The 22,294-nt window shown below is 39.7% G+C and overlaps 2 protein-coding genes and 1 pseudogene across 6 annotated transcripts in view; 1 reads left to right on the top strand and 2 right to left on the bottom strand.

Annotated features, from left to right (window-relative positions):
• Positions 1-22,294, top strand: part of YES1 (YES proto-oncogene 1, Src family tyrosine kinase) — a 78,727-nt gene that overhangs the window by 9,785 nt on the left and 46,648 nt on the right. Inside the window, exon 1 of one of the 5 annotated variants that reach the window (XM_061170180.1) lies at positions 1,621-1,867. The exons of the other annotated variants lie outside the window; for them this stretch is intronic. The gene's annotated coding sequence lies outside the window, so the exon portion shown is untranslated. Of the gene's footprint in view, positions 1-1,620; positions 1,868-22,294 lie in introns of those variants that run through there. 5 annotated transcript variants of the gene reach the window in all.
• Positions 738-1,822, bottom strand: LOC133075808 (G1/S-specific cyclin-D1-like). Its single transcript, XM_061170182.1, has one exon. It carries the CDS (start codon positions 1,692-1,694, stop codon positions 1,020-1,022), a length of 675 nt encoding a protein of 224 aa, XP_061026165.1. The 5' UTR covers positions 1,695-1,822; the 3' UTR covers positions 738-1,019.
• LOC133076056 (U6 spliceosomal RNA) lies at positions 7,343-7,442 on the bottom strand (annotated as a pseudogene).

The following is a 22,294-nucleotide window of genomic DNA, read 5'->3' as shown; positions in this document are numbered from 1 at the left end:
CTATTGCGGTTTCTCTTTCTAGTAGCGGACGCTAGGAGTCGGAGGTGGCCTTCCGTCACCGAGGTGCAGGCTGGCGCCCGACAAACCCCTCAGGTGGTTGGTCCACACGCAGAAAGAGGATCAGACCTTGAAAATGCCGAACTCTACGCTACCCTAGCCGAGAGGTTACATCAGCCATGGACAAGGTCAAGGTTACATGCCTACCTACGAAATAAAATAAACAAATGACTTATAAAGTGACTACATGCATAAGCGAGATACAGGATGCCTAGAACCGCTTTAAAGCTGTGCCCTTAGGAAAAGCACACGGGTAGAGGTCTATCTAAAACCCTCTTCTACCTTAAAAATGGGCTGTGGACTTTTTCCTATTTTGTTTTTTAAACGTTTTTATGCTTTTTGTTTGTTTGTTTGAAACACATGAAGAATCAAATCTAATCCTCCCCTGCAGACTCGCTCCTTGTGTTAACGCCTATCCTTATAACACAGAGACACAAACACGTGAATATAAAAACTAGTTGATTACGGGCTATAACATCCTCTATTTTTGTAGCACAACGCTCCTCCCCCCTCCAGCTCAGGGTTATACAAATTCTATTTTTTCCTCTCCTTTTTTTTTTTTTTTTTTTCCTCCTTAAAGATAGGTTTTTGGGAACGTTTCTTTTCTTTTGCTTAACTCAGAGACAGAAGGGAGAAAGGGCAAAGGAAAACACCAAGACACTAAGGAGCAGGCTGCCTTCCGACGGCGGCCGGGCCTGGGCGGCTCTGTCCGCGGAGCCCGGGCCGGCCCCTCCCCCGCCGCGGCGCCCTCAAATGTCCACGTCACGCACGTCGGTGGGCGTGCAGGCCAGGTCCACCTCCTCCTCCTCCTCCTCCTCCTCCGCGGCCTTGGGGTCCAAGTTCTGCTGCTGGGCCTGGCGCAGGCTGGACTCCAGGAGGGCTTCGATCTGCTCCTGGCAGGCGCGGAGGCAGTCCGGCTCACACCTGATCACTTTGGAGAGGAACCGCGTCAGGCGGTGATACTACAGGAAGCTGTTGGCGCTTCCCAGGTGCAGGCCTTGCACTGCGGCCACCACGCTCCCGGCAGCCACCATGGAGGGCGGGTTGGAAATGAACTTCACATCTGTGGCACAGAGGGCAACGAAGGTCTGCGCGTGTTTGCGGATGATCTGTTTGTTCTCCTCGACCACCGGCATTTTGGAGAGGAAGTGTTCAATGAAGTCGTGCGGGGTCGTGGCAGCCAGGTTCCACTTCAGTTTGTTCACCAAGACCAGCTCCATTTGCAGCAGCTCGTCGGGCCGGATGGAGTTGTCAGTGTAGATGCACAGCTTCTCGGCCGTCAGGGGGATGGTCTCCTTCATCTTCGAGGCGACGAACATGCAGGTGGCCCCCAGCAGCTGCAGGCGGCTCTTTTTCACGGGCTCCAGGGACAGGAAGCGGTCCAGGTAGTTCATGGCCAGCGGGAAGACCTCTTCCTCGCACTTCTGCTCCTCGCAGACCTCCAGCATCCAGGTGGCTACGATCTTCCGCATGGACGGCAGGATCTCCTTCTGCACACACTTGAAGTAGGACACCGAGGGCGCGCAGGTCTCCTCCGCCTTGAGCATGGCCCGCAGCACCCGGTCGTTGAGGAGGTTGGCATCGGGGTACGCCCGGCGGATGGTCTCCATCTCGCAGCACAGGAGCTGGTGTGCCATGGCTGGGGCTCTGCTAGGCGGCCTGGGGCGGCGGTGGGTCCGGGGCTGGGTCCGCGCTCGGCTCTAGCTCCTGCTGCCCCTCGCCGGAGCGCGCGGACGCTGCTGCTCGCTGCTACTGCGCCGACAGCCCTCTGGAGATAGGCTTTTATGACACACAAAGAAACTGAGGATCAGTAAGTATATGTAATTTGCTAAGGTCACATGACTCGTTGATGTGACTGAATAACTGACAGCAAGACTGTTTCCTATAAGACACCTTCCTTAGGGATAAGGAGCAATGATGGAAAGGGCGATTTTTTATCTTTTTCCTTCTTCCTTAAACTGTACATTTGTATTGGGCTGAGAATTTTCAACACTTACACTTTTCTTTTTAATGGAATTAGCTTTGTGGTGCATATTTCATAATGGGTGTTGAGGTCAACTATTATATGAGCTAAAAAATTGGGTTATTACACTAACTAAACTGTAGCTACAGCCCACATTACAGAGACAGTGTTTGCATGTTCTTCCAATCAAGTTTTTTTCCTATCTAAATTTAATTCATCAGGGAATTCCCTGGCTGTCCAGTGGTTAGAACTCTACGCTTTCACTGCCGAGGGCCTGGGTTCAATCCCTGGTCGGGGAACCAAGATCCCACAAGCCTCCCACAAGCTGTGTGGCATAGCCAAAAAGAAAAAATTCATCATAGGAACAAAGGAGCATGCAGAAGTGGGTTATTACTCTAACTCAACTGGAGTAAATGTGGTTCTTTTGTAAGTTTGGGTTTGTAAAGTATACATATAGTCTGTATGTCTATAGTCAGCCTCCCCCCATATATATTTATATACATATATATAGTTTATGCTCAAATCAGTTTTCCTTCTGTGCAATATTGCCTTCTTTTCTACTAAGTATATGATTTATTCCTAGATGAGTTAGTAGAAATAGATGGAAGCTCTGTATTGTCTAAATTGTCCTCCATCATGTTTCAGGTACATGCTGCAGAAAGAGAGCACACTTTCTGATTTGCTCTGTCAGTAGGATGGTGGTTTCCTGCACCTTGGTACAGACTCACCAACATTCAAAGCTGCATTTCCTTCTTAAGGAAATCCAGTAGAATTCTTCCACATTGGCTTGTTCTTTTATTTATTTATTTAAAATTTTTATTACTTATTTTATTTTTTTGGCTGCGTTGGGTCTTCGTTGCTGCGCGCGGGCTTTTCTCTGGTTGCGGCCAGCGGGGACTCCTCTTCGTTGTGGTGCGCAGGCTTCTCATTGTGGTGGCTTCTCTTGCTGCAGAGCACGGGCTCTAGGCACGCGCAGGCTCAGTAGTTGTGGCACACGGGCCTAGTTGCTCTGCGGCATGTGGGATCTTCCCGGACCAGGGCTCGAACCCATGTCCCCCGCATTGGCAGGTGGATTCTTAACCACTGCGCCACCAGGGAAGCCCTGGTTTGTTCCTTTAAATCTTATTGTTCCATGAATTCCTCACTTTCTGCATGAAGAGTCTCATCTAAAGCTCTAAATGGAAATTTTGTTTGCTACTCTTTTGCCACTGTGTCAAGTTCCATTGACAGTGATTTCCTTCACCACCTTAGAAGCCTTTTCTTCTTTGGCTTCCTTTTATTTCTTCCGTTGTATCTAAGAATGTACCCTTTGTTCTCTCTTATAAGCTGGAGCATTGTTTTCTATGGGAATACAGCTTGATTTTGTTGCATTATTATCCCACACAGAATATCCGCAGTACAACTCCACACATCACTGCCAACAGTTCCATCACTGCCTGTGTTTATTGAGTCTACATAAGGGTTAGCAGATAGGTTTTAAACTGTTGTGCCAGGGACTCCCCAGTGGTCCAGTGGTGAAGAGTCCACGCTCCCACTGCAGGGAGCATGGGTTCCATCCCTGGTTGGGGGAACTAGAATCCTGCATGCCACGCAGCGCAGCCAAAAAATAAATAAAATACCCTGTTGTACCAACTGTATGAGCTTAGAATGACTTCCACTAGGTAAGCTCCACGAGGGTGGGGATCTTTATTTTGTTTACTGAAGTTATCCCAAGTATCTAGAACAACAGCACATAGTAGGCACGTATTAAATATTTTTAAAGTATGGGCAAGTACAGCAGTTCGCTGGCAATATTTGCTTACCATGGGCATAGGAGAAAGGAGTGTCAGCAGCCAGCTTCTCACTGAAAACTCATGCAGTAAGTAACCTCAAGACTCCTTGGAGTGGCAGGCCCAGTGCTAAACAATGGCATTAATGCTCAGGATGAATTCAGATAAACACTCTACTTGAGTCTGATGAAGAAACTGAGATTCGGTTTAGCAGTGACTCGTAAATGTTAAGGAGAAGTAAGAATAAGTGGATTTCTTTTCTTTATATCATAATCTCTATCTTTAGCAGCCATGCTTCTTAAAAACTCTGGCACACATCAGTTCTCCTTACACTGATTGAGTCATATGCTTGTATCTGGTTGTAGGTAGAACTGAGACAAATAGTCCTTGACAGGGCAGCTACCTTCCAGTGACAACTTTACACCATAGAAGGGAAGAAGGCATTTTTAGTGGAAAAGTAGCTGTCTCTGCCACAGAAGGGAACAGGAAGTAACGTAGTAGTTGAATGAGTTAGGTATATGGAAATACACTATTTAGTTGTATAAATATGATTAGAATATTTATTTGAAAGGTGTGGGCACAGATGGTATCTTCTTTTTTTTTTTAATTTATTTTGTTTATTTATTTATTTATTTAATTTTAATTTTTTTGGCTGCCGTTGGGTCTTCGTTGCTGCGCGCGGGCTTTCTCTAGTTGCCGCGAGCAGGGGCTACTCTTTGTTGCGGTGCTCAGGCTTCTCATTGTGGTGGCTTCTCTTGTTGTGGAGCACGGGCTCTAGACGCTTGGGCTTCATTAGTTGCAGCACGCAGGCTCAGTAGTTGTGGCTCACGGGCTCTAGAGCACAGGCTCAATAGTTGTGGCGCACGGGCTTAGTTGCTCCGTGGCATGTGGGATCTTCCCAGACCAGGGCTGGAACCCGTGTCCCCTGCATTGGCAGGTGGATTCTTAACCACTGCGCCACCAGGGAAGCCCCCAGATGGTATCTTCTTAATTCGGGCAACAATATTAGTACAGAAGCAAACTAACGGTGATGGTTTAAGATTCTAATGGGCAATGTACCACCTAAAGGAATGAATTCCCCAGGCTTTTTTATATGAAAAGTTTGAGAAGCACACTGGTAAGGAAGGGGGTCAGAGTAGAATGGGGCTTTTATCTAAATATATTTAGATAGCACTTTTAGTGATTGAGAAAAGACAGTAATTAGCCATATCAAAGAATTTGGGGGGGAATAGTGGCAGGTGGAAATTATGATGGAGCTAAACCTCCCTTTCCCCAGTCTCACCTCACACTTCCCCTTCCCCCCACCCCCTTAAGCCACTCCTACTGGGGCTTAGTTTTTGTTTTTGATTTTTTTTTTAAGTCAGAAGGAGGAACTCGTAATAAAGGTCAAGTAGAAGAGAGAGTCAGGAACCTCTTGGGTTGTCAGAGGATGAATAGGATTTTTAGGATGATTGATGCTTAGAAGAAGGAAAAACTAATGACAACGTAGACGATTCTTCGAGATAATCACAGCCAGAAGTAAGAAAGAAGCCACAGATCCACAACTTAAGCAAGTCGAAATGATAGATCATAAGAAACAGCTAGCATGTCTTCTTTTTAATCTCCTAACTTGTGTAACAAGAGGATGCTCTTTAATGGAAAAGCTAGGAAAAAAGTATAAGAAACTAGATAGTAGATAGTAAGAGGGCATCTAGCTTTGACTGATTTCAGGCTTCTAGGTCCAGAAGAATTCCATCTGAAGGTTCTGAAAGACATTTCTGATATTCCCAGGACCCCACTGGTAATAGAAAGAAATCATGGTGGACTTCCCTGGTGACACAGTGGTTAAGAATCTGCCTGCCAATGCAGGGGACATGGGTTTGATCCCTGGTCCGGGAAGATCCCACATGCCATGGAGCAGCTAAGCCTGTGCGCCCCAACTACTGAGCTGCGCTCTAGAGCCTGCGAGCCACAACTGTTGAGCCCGCATGCTGCAACTACTGAAGCCCGCGCGCCTAGAGCCCGTGCTCTGCAACAAAGAGAAGCCACCACAATGAGAAGCCTGTGCACCGCAAGGAAGAGTAGCCCCCACTTGCTGCAACTAGAGAAAGCCCGCGGGCAGCAACAAAGACCCAATGCAGCCAAAAAATAAAAACAAAATTTAAAAAAAAGAAAGAAATCATGGAGACAGACATCTCAAAAAAAAAGAAAAATGATTAAATGATGCCTTAAAAGGTGAATTTTAATAAATGCAGACACTGAAAGTTGCCTTTGAATTTGGACAAAATTCTGTAACAGTTTATTAAACAGTTACCATTTATAAACAATTGGAATGTTACAGAGAAGTAATTTTTAACAGTTAGTTGTCCAGCAGTGCTTTCTTGAATTGTTGAACCACCTCTTTGTAGTCTGAGTAAATACTGGCTCTAGATCATCTGTCAGTGGTACTTTCCTGTGTTGGTGAGTGGTCGGACCTGATAAAGCTTAGTTTCCTTCTAACAGCAAGGGTCAGTGATTCCTTTTCCAATTTTTTTTTTTTTGGGGTCTGTTTTATTTTCCCCTTTCTGTAATTAAGTCTTCTAATGGCACTATAGACTTTGCTTTATCTTTTTGATATTCAGAGTCAGGGATATTAACAGGTTTAAAACTCTTTTTATGTATTTCCGGATTTTTTTTTTTTAAGGAAAATTAAACTGGAGTATGGGATAAGCATGTGTGTTTATCCCATAATGTCTGTGAACATTGTTTTATTTTTGTTAGTTATATATGTGAACAAAGATACCTCAAAGTTATTTTTATTTGCTTTTTCAGTTGAAGTCTACTGTGCATTTTTCTGTGCTTGCTCATAACCATTGCCAATCTTGCTCTTGGGTTGTCTTTTTCTTATAGATTTTTACAGATTCTTCATGTACAATAGATATTAATCCTTTATGTTACAAACTTCATATCTCTGCTTATCTTTATTTTGTTTAATGTTTTTCTTTTATCTTAAGGTATTACAAATAATTTTCCTTTTGTAACTTCTGAATTTTGTGTTCTAAGAATACTTTCCACAGCTGACAATAATTTTTAAAATTCTATTTATAGGTTTTTGTTTTGTTTTATGTTACAAATAATTTAACTGTTTACTCTGAAACTTATATATGTTGTGAGATAAGGATCCAATTCCTTTTTTCTTTCCTCAGATGATAGAGCTCACCAATGCTGTTTGTTAAATCTCTCCTTTTTCCACAGATTCAAAATGCCACATTTAGCATTTACAAATTCTTTTACTCTCAGGCTTGTTTGGGGGCACTCTTTGTTTTCCAGATATTTACTTGTTTATTCCTATGCCAGTACCTCATAGCTTGATGATGAGGATGATCATGACCCCGATAACAACAGCAGGAGCAGCAGCTAATGCGTATTATTACCTGGGTACCAGTCACAGTGGTAAATACTTTAACCTATTTTACCTGATTCATTTCTCACAAAACCCAGAGTTAGGTATTCTTTTTTCTTTTGAAAATCTGGCTTAAATGTTCTGACCGGTAGCTATTTTATTTAATGAAAGGATTTTCTTTCTTTTTTTTCTTTAAATATGGAACACTTCACAAATGTGCCTGTCCTTGCACAAGGGCCATGCTAATCTTCTCTATATCGTTCAAATTTTAGTTTATGTGCTGCCAAAGCAAGCAATTGAGTTAAGTATTCTCAATATCTTTATTTTTACAGGTGAAGAAATAGGTTTTGAGAAGTTATATTTATTCAAGTTATAAGCTAGGACTGTCACCAACTCTGACTCCAGAGCCTATACTCTTAACCATGAGGTTGTGATTACTAGTGGGACAAATTTCCTCATTTTTCTTTTTTTAAAAATTTCTCAGCTATTCTTATGCATTTACTTTTCCATATGAACATTGTGATTTTGATCTAGATAATGTTAATTATTTAGATTTATTTAGGGAAGAATGGACACCTTTATAATAATGGATCTTATTGTCTAAAAATAAATGGTTTGTTTCATTTATTAAGGTTCTTTATATCCCACAGAGTTTTATTTTTTTAATATAGACTCTGAACATTTGTTGTTAAGCTTATTCATAGGTATTATTTCATGTGTGGTTTTAGAAAAACTTGTTATTTGGAAATAATTTCAAAGTTTCAGAAGAGTTGCTAACATTTTGCCACATTTGATTTTGTCATTCCTTTCTTGTATATGTGTGTGGGTATCCTCCCCACATCCCCACCTTGAAAGTTAGTTGCAAACATCATTCTCATCACCCTTAATTACTTCAGTGTGTATTTTCTAAATCAGGGACATTTTCTTATACACCGACAGTACAGTCAATCGAATTCAGGAATTTTAACATCACTATAATACAGTTATCTGATAGACAATTGTTGTAGGTTGAATTGTGTTCCCCCAAAAGTTCTAATCCCCAGTATCTGTGAATGTGACCTTATTTGGAAATAGGGTCTTTGCAGATGTAATCAAGTTAAAATGAAGTCATACTGAACTAGGGTGGGCCCTTATCCAGTATGACTGGTGTACTGATAAGAAGAGGAAAATGCCATGTGACATAGAGGCAGAGATTGGAGTGATGCAGCTGCAAGCCAAGGAGTCCCAAGGATTGCCAGCCACAACCAGAAGTTAGGAGGAGGCAAGAAAGATTCTATCCAGAGTTTCAGAGGGAGCATGGTCCTGCTGGCACCTTGATTTTGGACTTCCAGCCTCCATTACTATGAGAGAATACATTTCTGTTGTTTCAAGCCTTTTTAAAAAAATTTATTTATTTTTTATAAATTTATTCATTTATTTATTTATTTTTGGCTGCATTGGGTCTTGGTTGCTGTGTGCGGGCTTTCTCTGGTTGCGGTGAGCGGAGGCTACTCTTTGTTGTGGTGCGCCGGCTTCTCATTGTGGTAGCTTCTCTTGTTGCAGAGCACGCACGGGCTCTAGGCGTGCGGGCTAAAGTAGTTGTGGCACACAGGCTCAGTGGTTGTGGCTCGTGGGCTCTAGAGTGCAGGCTCAGTAGTTGTGGCGCACGGGCTTAGTTGCTCTGCGGCATGTGGGATCTTCCCGGACCAGGGCTCGAACCCATGTCCCCTGCATTGGCAGGCGGATTCTTAACCACTGCGCCACCAGGGAAGCCCATATTTACTTATTTTTTAAACAGCAGCCCATAGGAGTTAATGTCGCAGTCCATAATCAAAATTTTTCTAGTTGTCCTAATAGTCTCCTTTATAACAAAAATCCAGAATGTAACCCACTGCATTTAGTTATGTCTCTTTAGTCTCCTTTAATCTGAATAGTTAGTTCTTCAGCCTTTATCTTTCATGATGTTGATATTTTTGAAAAATCAGAATGCTTGTTTTGTACAGGGTACCTCATTGAGGATTTGTCTGTGCTTCCTCGTGATTAGATTTAGATTATGAATTAGGGCAGGAATACTACTGATATATCAGGGGTATTGTGTCGTTCCTAGTATAGCCCATCAGGAGGCACACCTTGTTAGTCTGTCCCATTATTAGCAATATTAATTCTGCTTAGGTAAGGTGATATCTGTCACGTTTCTCCACTGTAAAGTTAGCATTTTTCTCTTTTTCATTAATAAGTGATATGTGGGAAAATAGTTTTAGACTCCATGAATGAGTCTTGCCTGAATTGGTTATTGAAATGATGGCTGCAAAGTAATACTTTTCTAATTGTGTAATTCCTTCTACGTTTATTAGTTGGGATTCTGAAACAAAATCTTCCCTTCTCCCTCATTTATTTATATCAGAGTGATTTTTGGATTTTCTTTTTAGTCAACAGGTTATAATCTATTAGTGTCATTCATTTTGATGCTCAAATTCATCCTATATTTAGCCAGCAAGAGCCTCTTCAAGATGGTTCCCGTACACTTTTGATATATCCACATCATGTTTTGAGTAGTACTTAATTTTCTTGGTGTAAGATGTCCCAGGCTCTGGAACTGAGCAAAGGGCTTGTGTGTCTGCGGTGCAGAAAGCCAAACTCTGGCAGCAGGAGTTTGTAGCAAAGTAAGGATTTGTTACAGGGTGCCATGCAAGGGAGTGCGAGACAAGCCTCAGGTCCGCTCCAACTTGGTCTTTGAGTTAGGGATATTCTTAAAGGGGAAGAGCAAAGAGGCTGGGATTAACCATGGTCTTGTGACATTTCTCAGTCATAGTTTTGGGACTCAGGATGTTTCTGGTTTATGATTCTCCCAGCCAGGTGGTCCATGGCTCGGGGGTCTGTTAGCTCATCTTGCCCTGGAGAAATGACCTGAGTTTGTATATTACTGATGATATCTACAACAGCAGTTTTAGGCATCTGACTCTGGTTGATTAGTGTTCAGTTAGCACTGCATTGAGGTCAGAGGGGACAAGAAAGGGGATAAAGTTTTGCATAGAGATATTAACCGTAAACTTGGTAATGGAACTTTGTTTTAGGGGGATTTGGTTTCAGTCCCCACTCCTGTTTTAACTTTCCCCAAATCTTTGAGGGAATGGGGCGACAGCTGCTTTGGCTACTTCTTGCTGAAACGGTGTATTCTTGCCTCAATTTGGGGAATGGAAATGTTGCATACCAACTTTCAAAACACTTGGTCAAATGGATCATAGGTCACCATGAAACAATACTTACTCACTTAACAAAGTGATAGTAAAAGATTTCAAAAGCAAATGTAGAGAGTTAGAACAAATTATTTAAAAGGTAAAGTTAGCAGCTCAGTTTTCCCCACAAAAAAATTTGTTCTCTTAACAAAGAAAACATATTCACGTTTTGTACCATATTACCTTTAATCTGAAAATTCATTGACTCAATTAAATTCATTCTGATCTTAATCCTGACCACACATTGAATTCCTTTCTTTTTTTTTTTTTTAAATTTTAATTTTTGGCTGCGTTGGGTCTTCGTTGCTGCATGCAGGCTTTCTCTGGTTGCGTCGAGTGGGAGCTACTCTTCATTGTGTGTGGGCTTCTCATTGTGGTGGCTTCTCGTTGCGGTGCGTGGGCTTCAGTAGTTGCAGCACACAGGCTCGGTAGTTGCAGCACATGGGCCCTAGAGCACGCGGGCTTCAGTAGTTGCAGCGCGTGGGCTCAGTAGTTGTGGCACACTGCTTAGTTGCTCCGCGGCATGTGGGATATTCCCAGACCAGGGATCAAACCCGTGTCCCCTGCATTGGCAGGCAGGTTCTTAACCACTTTGCCACCGGGGAAGTTCCACAGAATTCCTTTCTATGGATTCTTTATTTTCTCTTACAAATCTTCTACAACTTTCTATATCCATATTAATTTGTCCCCTACTTTCTTTCCCTTAACAAAATGCATTTCCATTCCTTATACCTTTTTCCTTGCATACAAAGATGTTTCCCATATTAATTTTTAGTTTTAATTACATTAATTAAAATTCTCAACTCTTAAAAACCTGAATTTCTGATGAAAACTAAGAAGTAAGCAATTGTGGACTGTTTGTCATACCACCGTTTCCCCATTGGCAAACTTTATGAACATATTCTATAACCTCTAGAAACATAACATTTCCTCATAGCATAATTTTTTTTAATTGAAGTATAGTGGATTTACAATATTATGTTAGTTTCTCATGACATAGTTTCTTTCCTCAACGTGGTACAGGATGTGTCTAATAAACCCAAACGTCTTTAGTTTTTCTCTCATAAGAAGACAAAAGTAGATAGACTTGTTTAGCAATTAATGTTTCAGTATTTTATCTTATTTGAAATGACCTGGATATTCAGTGAATTCCTATCATTTAACTTAATTTAGCAAAACTTTAAAGTTTCGAGTTACCAAAAGTCTGGAGAAACTATTTTTATTTTCAATTTTTATTTATTTTATTTTTTTCATTTTTGGCCACGCCACGTGGCATGTGGGACCTTAGTTCCCTGACCAGGGATGGAACCCGGGCCCTCTGCGTTGGAAGCGTGGAGTCTGAACCACTGGGCAACCAGGGAAGTCCTTGGAGAATCTGTTTTTAAATAGACATACCTAAAACATAATTATGCCTGAAGAGTTCACCTAAAATTTCCTATCTCATTTATCTCTATTTCATTACTTATGAAAATACCAAGGTTGCAAATAGTGAGTCTACACATTACTCACAACTTCTGTCCAACTGCTGTAAATTGGGATTTCCCATGACACCTCCTTGGGTTTGATAATTTGCTGTAATGGCTAACAACTCAGGAAAAGTTTATTTACTTAGTTACTGGTTTATTATAAAAGGATACAACTCGGAAACAGGTGATGGAAGAGATGCACAGGGCAAGGTATGTGGGAAGGGGTGTGGGGCTTCCAGGTGAGCCACCCTCCCAGAACCTCCAGGTCTCTTCAGCACCTGGAAGGTCTCAGAACCCCTTCAGTTAGGATTTTTATGGAGGCCTCTTTACAGAGGCTTCACTGATTAAACCATTGACCATTGGTGTTTAGTTCAAACTCCAGCTCCTCTTCCCTCCCCTGAGGTGGGAGTGTGTGGTGGGGCTGAAAGTTCCAACCACTCAATCCACGTGGTGGGTTCACCCCTAGGGGCTTTCTACTAGTTACCACTAACACAAACTCAGGGACTTGTGAATAACAAAAGGTGTTCCTTCACCTTTATTGCTCTTATCCGTCAGGAAATTCCAAGGGTTTTAGGAGCTCTGGGCTAGGGATAGGGAGGAAAACCAAATACATATTTCTTATTGTTAATCACAATGTGTCAAGTAGCTCCTGGCCACATGGGACAGTTGAGCAGTTGAAATGTGCTGTAAGTGTGAAATACATCCAGATTTTGAAGACTTAATATGATAAAAAGAATGTAAAATAATTCAACTTTTTTTGTTGATACATGTTGAAATTATAATATTTTGGATATATTAGGTTAAGTAAGATATTGTTAAAGTTAATCTCACCTGTTTATTTTTTGCCTTTTTTTTTTTTCCTGCTACGCAGCTTGTGGGATCCTTCCTTGTTCCCCCACCAGGGATCGAACCCCGGTCCTCTGCAGTGAAAGCGCGGAGTCGCAACCGCTGGACCTCCAGGGAATTCCCCTATTTTTCACCTTTTTTAATGCGGCTACTAGAAAATTTAAAGTTATATATGTGACTCACATCATATTTTTGTTGGATAGCATTGCTCTAGATCCAGGCTGCCTGGGAGTTATCTTTGATTTGGGGCAAGTTACATAATCTCTATGCCTCAGTTTTCTCATCTTTAAAGGAAAAGTAAAAAGAAAAAGCCTTTAACTCACAGGGTTGTTTTAAAGATTGAGTAGGTTAATGTGTGCAAGAGTACTTAGAACAGTGCTTGGCACATAGTAAGTGCCTAATGTTGTCTGTTACTATTCCCAATATGAGTGCACACTGCCTGAGGCCTGGGACTTTGTTTTGTTCACTGCTATATCTCCACTTCTTAGGTTCTCAGTAAGTATTTTTTGAATGAATGAATGAATATGGAGAGTTTTTGAGTAACGTAGGTAGTGACTGGGAAGGAGGTTTCTTGATTATCCAGAACGTCTGTTGAAAAAATATTACAACCAAGAAAATTGCATCCCTAAAAGACAAGTGGCCTGGACTTCTCTCTTAGGAAAAATCTATATCAAAAGGTTAGAAAAATCAGAAGACAAATTAGATATATTTTGAGATTAAAAAGTAGAAAATATATATTATTATTTGCACTGCATTTTCCAGGCTGTCCGAGACTCTCAATAAAAATTCTCTAAGCCTGCAAAAAAAAACCTAAAAAACTAAAAAACAATACTAAGTCAGTGATCAAACATCTCGTGGTGGGCTAGAGGAGCATGCTGCTGCTGGTCCTTCGTGGCTGGGGTATTTTAAGGGCTTTTCAGTGCTGTTGCTTCCTCAGAAAAACTCTCATTTGCTAGGGACTGATATTTGCTAGCAGTCCAAGAGAGTGTGAAGATTCACCTGACTCAGGAACTCTTCACTAGATCTTTCCCTTGTTTCCCCAACTTCTTGGCTCTGTAGAGACCCCAAACCAACTGTCAGGATTTGGCTGTCAGTAAAAAATAAGAAGGAAACTATTTTCTGTATGCTTTGGAAGAGATTAAAGAGCATAGAAGTAGTTTATTCTTGACAGGTGTCAGATAATTTACCCATAAAATATTTAACAATTTTTGATGGAATTTTTGACAAGGTTTAAACCCTTTTCATGCTTTTTGATTTATTTAGGTCTCCTATCTTTTAACTGAGTTAATTTTATTAATTTCCATTTGCCTAGATAGTCATCCTTTTCATCTGATTGTTAAAACTTTTTTAAAGTTCCCGTTTATAGTTTTTTCAAATCTTCTGTTGCTCTAGCATTCTTTTCACACCTAAAACTGTGTACTCTCCCTTTTCATTTCTTGATTAAGATTAAATCTAGTGATTTATCTATTTCATTGATTTTTATTTGTAAATCACATTGGAAGTTTTTCCATTATAATAATGAAATAAAAGAAAATTAAAAGAAAAATTAATTAGAAACAACAGGAAAAGAAATCTCAGTATGATTTACAAGTGAAAATCCTCTTTTTGAGTTTCCTTGTTGTTTTTCCCTAAATTTTATTTGTATTAATTTCTTTTTAGTAATAGGTGTGTAAGACTATGAATTTTGCTCTGAATACAACCTTTGCTATAGCTCATTGATGTGGTAGGAAGTTGTTATTTTTATTTTATAATTTCAGTTTGCATTTCCTCCTTGACACAAGAGTATTGGATCATGAAAAATCTTATGTATTCATCTTATTTAGGAAAACTTGAAAAAACACTCTTGTGTGCCATTTCTTTAGGTTTTATAGCATATAGTATTCTGTTGTCAATACTCAAAAATGATAAACAGGAGAAAATGGTTTCCAGTCAGAAATAATTTATGCATGTATAGGTAACTTGTCTCATGGAATTTTAAATGCCCATTCCTCAAATAAATAATACTACAAAATGTGGGCCATAATAATACAACCCACCCTTTTTATATACTTGCTCTAAGCAAGCAAATACTGTTAATACTACTGTAATATTCTGGTAAGAGCACAAAATAGTATCAGTATTGCAAAAAATCTTAACCTATTCTAATACAGGTTTTGTGGCTCTGGTTGGAAACTTGTACTCCTTTATATGATAAACTGTAAAAATCAAATGCAGTCTTTTAACTTTTTAATAAGATGTTTTAAATGTTGATATATATTCACATAGTTATTACATACATGTTTTTAAAAATGACTTCAGGATTGCAATAGTATAGCACAGAAGTAAGGAACAGTTCAGAAATATTGTACCAAGGTTCTGGCTTTGATTCTTAGGTCATGCTAAGGAACTAAAGACTGTGATCGTTTATAGCCCAGAGTAAAAGGCTTCTCATGTAGTATGAAAGTAGAAAGAAAGAAAACATCAACTCTTCTTTGATTAAAAATTTCATGTCTCCCTTTTTTTTTTTTTTTTTTAAAGAAAGAAGGTTTAATCAGGGATATACACACTCCATAGACAGTGTGTGGGCCATCTCAGAAGGTGAGAGGCCAAAAACTTCATGTCTCCTTTTAATGTGACAGCTCCATTGGACTATAATAAAACCATTCACACTACTTCCACATTAATTTTTTACTCCCAAGAGCCAAAGCAGGCAAATTGATATTCTTTGGAAATTCAAATGTAAATGGAATGAAGTCCTTCAGAAAATATGTCATGTAGATCTGTTTGATTTTATGATACAGATATGGTCCTTGGAGCTTGACTATATAATACTTTGATAAGTACCAAATCTTATTTTCCTATAAGTTTTCATTTACTCAAGTGTCTATAACGTTCCTACCTATTTCTAAGTGGAGTAATAGCAGTTGCTAAATAATAATACAGAAAACCGATACTATCAATTGTTGTTGCCACCTTGAATTGATAAGATGATGTCAGAAATGTCTGGAAATGGTCAACATGCATTTTGCCTTTCTCATATAGCTGCTGTTTTCTTGTCACCTACCTTATACTGACATTTTGAGGCTAGAGCAGTTGTTGAGGTCATAAACATTATTAGTCTTCCCAGATTAAAGGAGATGTAGATAACTAGTAAATTAATCTTGTTAATTATTATGGATTAAGTTTATTTTTTATTTTTATTATTTATTTTTTGGCTGCGGTGTGCCTTTGTTGCTGCGTGCAGGCTTTCTCTAGTTGCGGCGAGCGGGGGCTACTCTTCGTTGTAGTGCCCTGGCTTCGCATTACGGTGGCTTCTCTTGTTGCGGAACACAGGCTCTAGGTGTGTGGGCTTCAGTAGTTGTGGCTCGCGGGCTCTAGAGTGCAGGCTCAGTAGTTGTGGCGCATGGGCTTAGTTGCTCCACGACATGTGGGATCTTCCCAGACCAGGGCTCGAACCCGTGTCCCCTGCATTGACAGGTGGATTCTTAACCACTGCGCCACCAGGGAAGCCCTAAATTTATTTTTCTTAAGATGATTTTTTTTTTTTTTTTGTACTACAGTCTTTTTATCTCCATTCCCTTTGGTTAAAGAAGCCAGATTCAAACATTAATTTGTTGACTAATATTTATCTTTTGGGTCAAGCCCTAAACATTGATGGGGAAAAGAATCTGTAATTCAATTCAACAAACTTAAAAAAAATTTACATCTACTCCAGGCAAGGCACCATATTAATAAGGCTTTTTAGGAGGTAAAAAGGAAACTCTCCTTTCTGTTTATCAATTAAGTATTCCACTTCTTTAGATAACCTGAGAGAAATATTGTATTGGAGTCTTAAAGTTCAATGGCAGATCAAGAGAGAGGCCCATTCAGGAGAGGCCAGGTGAAGGTGAGATTTGAGAAGGTTTTGAAGGATAAATAAAATGGACATTCCATAGGGAGCTGGTAATAGGAACAAAGACACAGAGAAGATGGAGAAAGCAGGATGCTTTCTGGTTATAGTAAATAGGTATGCTTGGAGCATAGGAATAAGGGGTCAATCATGTACTTAAAAATGGTGGCTCTCATCATTACTTAAAAGTGAGTGCCTGCTCGTCACCCTGGGATGTCTGTTAAGGTGTAGCCTCCTGAGTTCTACTTCCAGAAATTCTAATTCAGTAAACCTGGACTGAGAGCCAGGAATCTTCATTTGTAATAAGTACCTCAGACCATTATCACGCAGGTGGTATGGAAAAATTGAAAATAGAGACCCATTTATACCACTTGAAGCCTTAAAGATGTTCAGTTTGACAGTGGTAAGCCACTGGAGGTCTGGAGTCTTGCTGTCTCACTTGCTGTGTGACGTTGGACAAGTTACTTAATCCTCTGTGTATCAGGTTCTGCATCTGTAAATGAAGAAAGTAACAGTAATTGTTTTTCAGAGTGTTTTGAGAATTAAATGAGATAATTCATTTTAAGTGGTAAGCACAGTGGCTATAACACACTGTTAAGTAAGTGTTAGCTCTTTTTGAAATTATCATTGTCATCTAATTAAGAGAAATATATTTATTACTAGGTTATGATTAAATTCATTAGTTATTTTACCCTACATGCTTAATCAGACTACTTTTTGGTATATTACCTTGGGTATATTACTTCTTTTGCTCATTCATTTATTCAGAAAAACATTTTGAAATGTAGTGGGTGTGCACAATATTAGATATACAAAAAAAAGAATGTCTTAACTGCTTGTTCTTGATTTGCTAAATTATTGATTTTTGTTTTAGTAATTGATGACTAAATACATGGCTAGCAAATTCAATACTTTTCTATTTGGAGCAAAACAATATAATGTAACAATTCATTTGAATGAATTTTAATTCACTTAAAAATGCAAAAGTGGTATAGAAATTGTTGGAGGGCTTTAGTACATTTAAAGATATAATTTTAAAGCAGAACAAAAAGCTATACATTTTAAAAGTACAGCATTTTAGATTTTTCCTTTAAAAAATATATTAGAGGGAAATTTAGCAGTATGTAATCAGTTTTCAAAAAGCACAACTATTGACTCGCTTATGGAAATCTTTTCTATCAAAGTATTTATATACAGTCAGTTTTCATTATTTGCAGTAGTTATGTTCTAGAAAGTCACCTTGAACACTGATTTAGTGAATACTGAACCATTGCTCCTAGAGGAAATACAAGGTTAGGTCCCTGTGAGCCTCTGATTACAACGTTTTGTCAGCTGATCAATGTATAATCTGTTTTATGTGTGCTTCTATTTAAAAACACACCTTATTTTTTTTTTTGTGGAGGAGGCAAATAGTTTATCTAGCAAAACAGAGAAATACAATTAGATTTCACCAAGTTTACAGTTATTTAGCCTTCTTTTTGAGCTCTCCTGAAAGAACTAGGATTCCTTCCAGTAATACATCTTAAGTCTGCCCTAGAAGGCTCAACAAGTAGGGAGAAAACTGCTAAAAACACACCTTATTTAATGTGTATTGTTGATTCAATAACACTGAACTAACAAATAGCACTGTAACTCGTGTCTGAATGAAGCTTATCCAGCACACATTTTCTCCATAAGGTGCACCACAGCCTTCTTGTGCTTAGAGAGAGGACAGCGCTTCAGCAGCAACACCTGGGATACTATTTTAAACAGTAACATCACCAACAAAAACACAAAAAGAAAAAAGAAAAGAAAGTGGCACTAGATAGACCGTGGAAAGGATAGACTGTGGAAAGGACACTAGTTTACAGTATGAGAGCCTTGCTTGCCCTGAGCTGGGTACGTGTGGATCTCGCAACTCATTTTTCACAGCTCTGCTCATGTCTGCAAGTGTCTGTTAAAACACCGTAAGTTATCATTGGTTTGGGAGTTACAAATAAATCTTAACAAGCAGGCTATTTTGCAGATATGGAATCCATGATAATGAGGATTTATTAATGATGACATTTTTATAGTAGTGTATGTTGCAGAATATCTTCTGGGCTAACCACAAGAGACAAAGGTCCTATTTCAGATTTCCTTAGCTCTCCTGCATGTGTCACCCAAATTCAGTACTCCTATATTAAGCACCCCTCCCTCTCACTGCATAGAGGGAAAAAAGGAAAATGCCTCCGTGTTTGGTGGTGTGCTGTCAAGGAAGTCACCCACCCACTTAGTCCCCCATCTTTTGAGTCCTTGTGATTTTGGTAATTGCTATGCTGAGACCAGCTTACTACCGAATTCCCATTCAGGGGACATTGAAAGAACAGTTGGGTCCAGAGTGTCATCCAGACAGGCTGCTTGTAATGCCAACCACAGCCCTGTTACCAGGACTCGGACCTTTTACAGTGCTTCTCTCTCCTCCAGCCACTTAGAACCAGGCCAGCTCTGCCCGTTTTTATTTCTTCCTCCAAGGCTAGTACTTCCCTTTGTAAGGGAAGAGGAAGGTGGTACCCTTATTGGCTTATTTCCCTGTAAAACCTAGTTAAATGAATGAGTTGTTCATGATTGATCCAACTACTTTGTTCTACTTAGTTAAATTCAACCATTCTCCTAATTTAGCAAAGTTATGTTGCTTAGTACAGAATTAGCTTTAAATCATAATAAACTCTGAAACCTAACAAACCAGTGTGATTTTTTTTTTCTTTTTTGGGCTGTGTTGGGTCTTTGTTGCTGTGTGCGGGCTTTCTCTGGTTACGGCGAGTCGGGGCTGCTCTTCCTTGCGGTGCGCGGGCTTCTCATTGCGGTAGCTTCTCTTGTTACGGAGCACGGGCTGTAGGTGTGCAGGCTTCAGTAGTTGTGGCACACGGGCTCAGTAGTTGTGGCACGTGGTCTCTAGAGCGCAGGCTCAGTAGTTGTGGTGCATGGGCTTAGTTGCTCCGCGGCACATGAGATCTTCCCAGACCAGGGCTCGAACCCTTGTCCCCTGCATTGGCAGGTGGATTCTTAACCACTGCGCCACCAGGGAAGCCCCCAGATCAGTGTGATTTTGAGAGTATATTGATTACAAGTATGGGCACTGTGGCAGGCAGAATTATGGCTCCACAGAGAGATCCATGTCCTAATTCCCAGAACCTGTGAATACATTAGGTTAACACGGCCAAGGGGAATTACTGTACAGTTGCAGGCAGAATTAAGTTTGCTAATAAACTGGTTTTAAAATACGGAGGTTAGCCTGGATTATTCAGGTGGGCCCAATGTAAGAACAAGGGTTTTTAAGAGTGGAAGAAGAAGGCAGAACAGTCAAAGGAAGAAGTGTAAATGGCAGAAGCAAGGCCAGAGAGAGGCAATGCTGCTGGCTTTGAAGATGAAGAAGGTAGTCAATGAGCCAAGGAGTGCAGCAGCCCTTAGAAGCTGGAAGGAACGAGAAAACCAATTCTTAGATTTTCCAGAAGGGAAAGCAGCCCAGCTAGACTTCTAAACTGTAAGATAATAAATTTGTGTCAATTAAAGCCACTACATTTATGATAATTTGTTAAGGCAGTTATAGAAATAGGTAATTTGCATAGAAGTTATCAATGGATAATTTGTTGTGGTAGAAAAAGAAATAGAAAACGCTGAGACAAGATCTTCTGAGTTCACGCTCAACTTCTGGCCCTTTTGTGATACAGAGCCAAGTTACTTAACCTCTCAGGCCTTAGTTTCCTCATTTGTAAAACAGGGGTAATAGGACATATCTTCAATGGATATTGTCTGGATTAAATAAGTTAGTGCATCCAACACCTTTTAACTTTGTATACATCTATTATTTAAATTTTAATATGGTGAGCATGTAGGAAATTTACAATTAAAAAGAGAAAAATAAAAACTTTATTTTATTACAAGAAGAAATTAGAAGTTATATTTAGTGTCTTATGAACATGTAGAATTACAAGAAAAGTTTCGGCTATATGTATGACAAAATATATCTCAAAAATGGGCGCTTTTTTTTTGCCAATGTGAAATTTGATTGGAAGACTTAGTAATTTATCATGCCAGTTTTATTATCCATAAAGGAAAAAGCTGAAAAACTAAGTATATTACATATATTATTATCAGGTGAAAAATTGACCAGCATGAGATACAAGCTCAGGAAAATCTGGGAGGGGCGGAGAAGCAGAAATTAACTCGCTTCTTACTGTTTTTTCCTAGTGTTTCCAATCAACTAAATTGAGCTTTCAGATTTAATTTTGTTATAACATTGCATCCATATTTATTGGTAGAGAGCTGTAAAAGGTTATGTGATGGTTTTTCCCACATGGTTTTTCCACTTAAGGTTTTTTTTTTTTCTGTTCAATTTGGAACAAGGTATGGGGAAGGCATTTAGAGTGTGCTAGTTAAAATTTTTAGAAGTGTTTTTGAGGTCTTTTCTCAACTTTGTCTTTGGGTCTCTAGCTTAAGTATACTGTATAATTTTAAAACTTTCTTAGAATATCCTTGAATCCTCTTCCTTTATAAAAAACAAATGTTTGGGAATTCCCTAGCCCTCCAGTGGTTAGGACTCAGCACTTTCACTGCCAAGGGCCCGGGTTCAATCCCTGGTCCGGGAACTAAGATCCCACAAACCGTGCAGCGAGGCAATAAAAAAATAAAATTAAGTAAATAAATTTACCTTAGTAGTCTGTTTTGCATCATTAGCTCTTGAGATCAGAAGTTCAGGAAGTTAGAAATAAAGAGAAAATAATCCTTTTTATATATGCTGTTATCAAGTTTTCCATTCATATAAAATTTAAAATCAAAGAAGTATAACTTAAAACATGACTAATTACTAATATATTCTTATTGTAGCTAATTCACTCGAGTAAAATAATTCTTTCTAAATGTTAATAGCTTTCACTTGATGGAACAGTAAACCCCAAGTGTTTTGATTGCTCAGACTCCCTCATTTTCTAGGACCTTCACCACCATCTCATGGTTAAAGTGGGATCTGCCATTTCCGATGGTGATCCTACCTCTTGGCTTAGAGAGACCGACCCAGAGGCAGGTAGCTGACCCAATATGGGCCAGAGTCCTTTAGGAATTTGGAATTGATACTTAGAATCCTCTGTCTGGCTCTAAAATGAAGATCATAACTCTGGAACTGTTGACAGCCATGTTCTGCCATGTGAAGTCAAGAGCCAAAAAGCCATTCTCCCACAGGAGAAAAGAATAAGACAGATGAACAGAGTAGCAGAGGTGAAAGATGGAGAGGGACTGAGACAAACATAGGAAGGGAATGGAGAAGGGAGGGGGATAAATAGGCAGGGAGGAGAGGAGGAAAGAAGAGGGGGTTGGGGAGGGAGTGAGCAGAGAGAGGAGGACTCAGGAGGAAGAGAGAAAAATGAACAAACTAACTTTTTATGACTTGGGCTCCTGATTCTGGTTTTCTCTTATGACCTTGGATTGGATTCCATGAGACACTGCTGTAACCTTTATTTAAAATCCTCTTTTTGCTTAATCTACCTCTAGTTAGTTCTGTCCTTGTAGCCAGAATAGTCTTAACTAAAGCAAACACTTGTTTTTGTTAGGGTACTGCTAGCTGCTCTACATACAATATTAGTTAATTCTCACAACCTTGCATGATAGGTAACATTCCTCCAGAAAAATGAGGGAACCTGGGTTTAGGAGAGATTAACTAATTTGATCAAGAATCCCAGTAGCTAATAAGAAACAAAACCAGAATTGAAATGTGGTCTAATCCCAAGTCAGTTCT

The sequence above is a fragment of the Eubalaena glacialis genome, chromosome 15, assembly GCF_028564815.1.
Source record: "Eubalaena glacialis isolate mEubGla1 chromosome 15, mEubGla1.1.hap2.+ XY, whole genome shotgun sequence".
Classification (NCBI taxonomy): Eukaryota; Metazoa; Chordata; class Mammalia; order Artiodactyla; family Balaenidae; genus Eubalaena; species Eubalaena glacialis.
The sequence above is the reverse complement of the archived record's forward strand: the minus strand, read 5'-3'. Positions and strand labels throughout refer to the sequence as shown.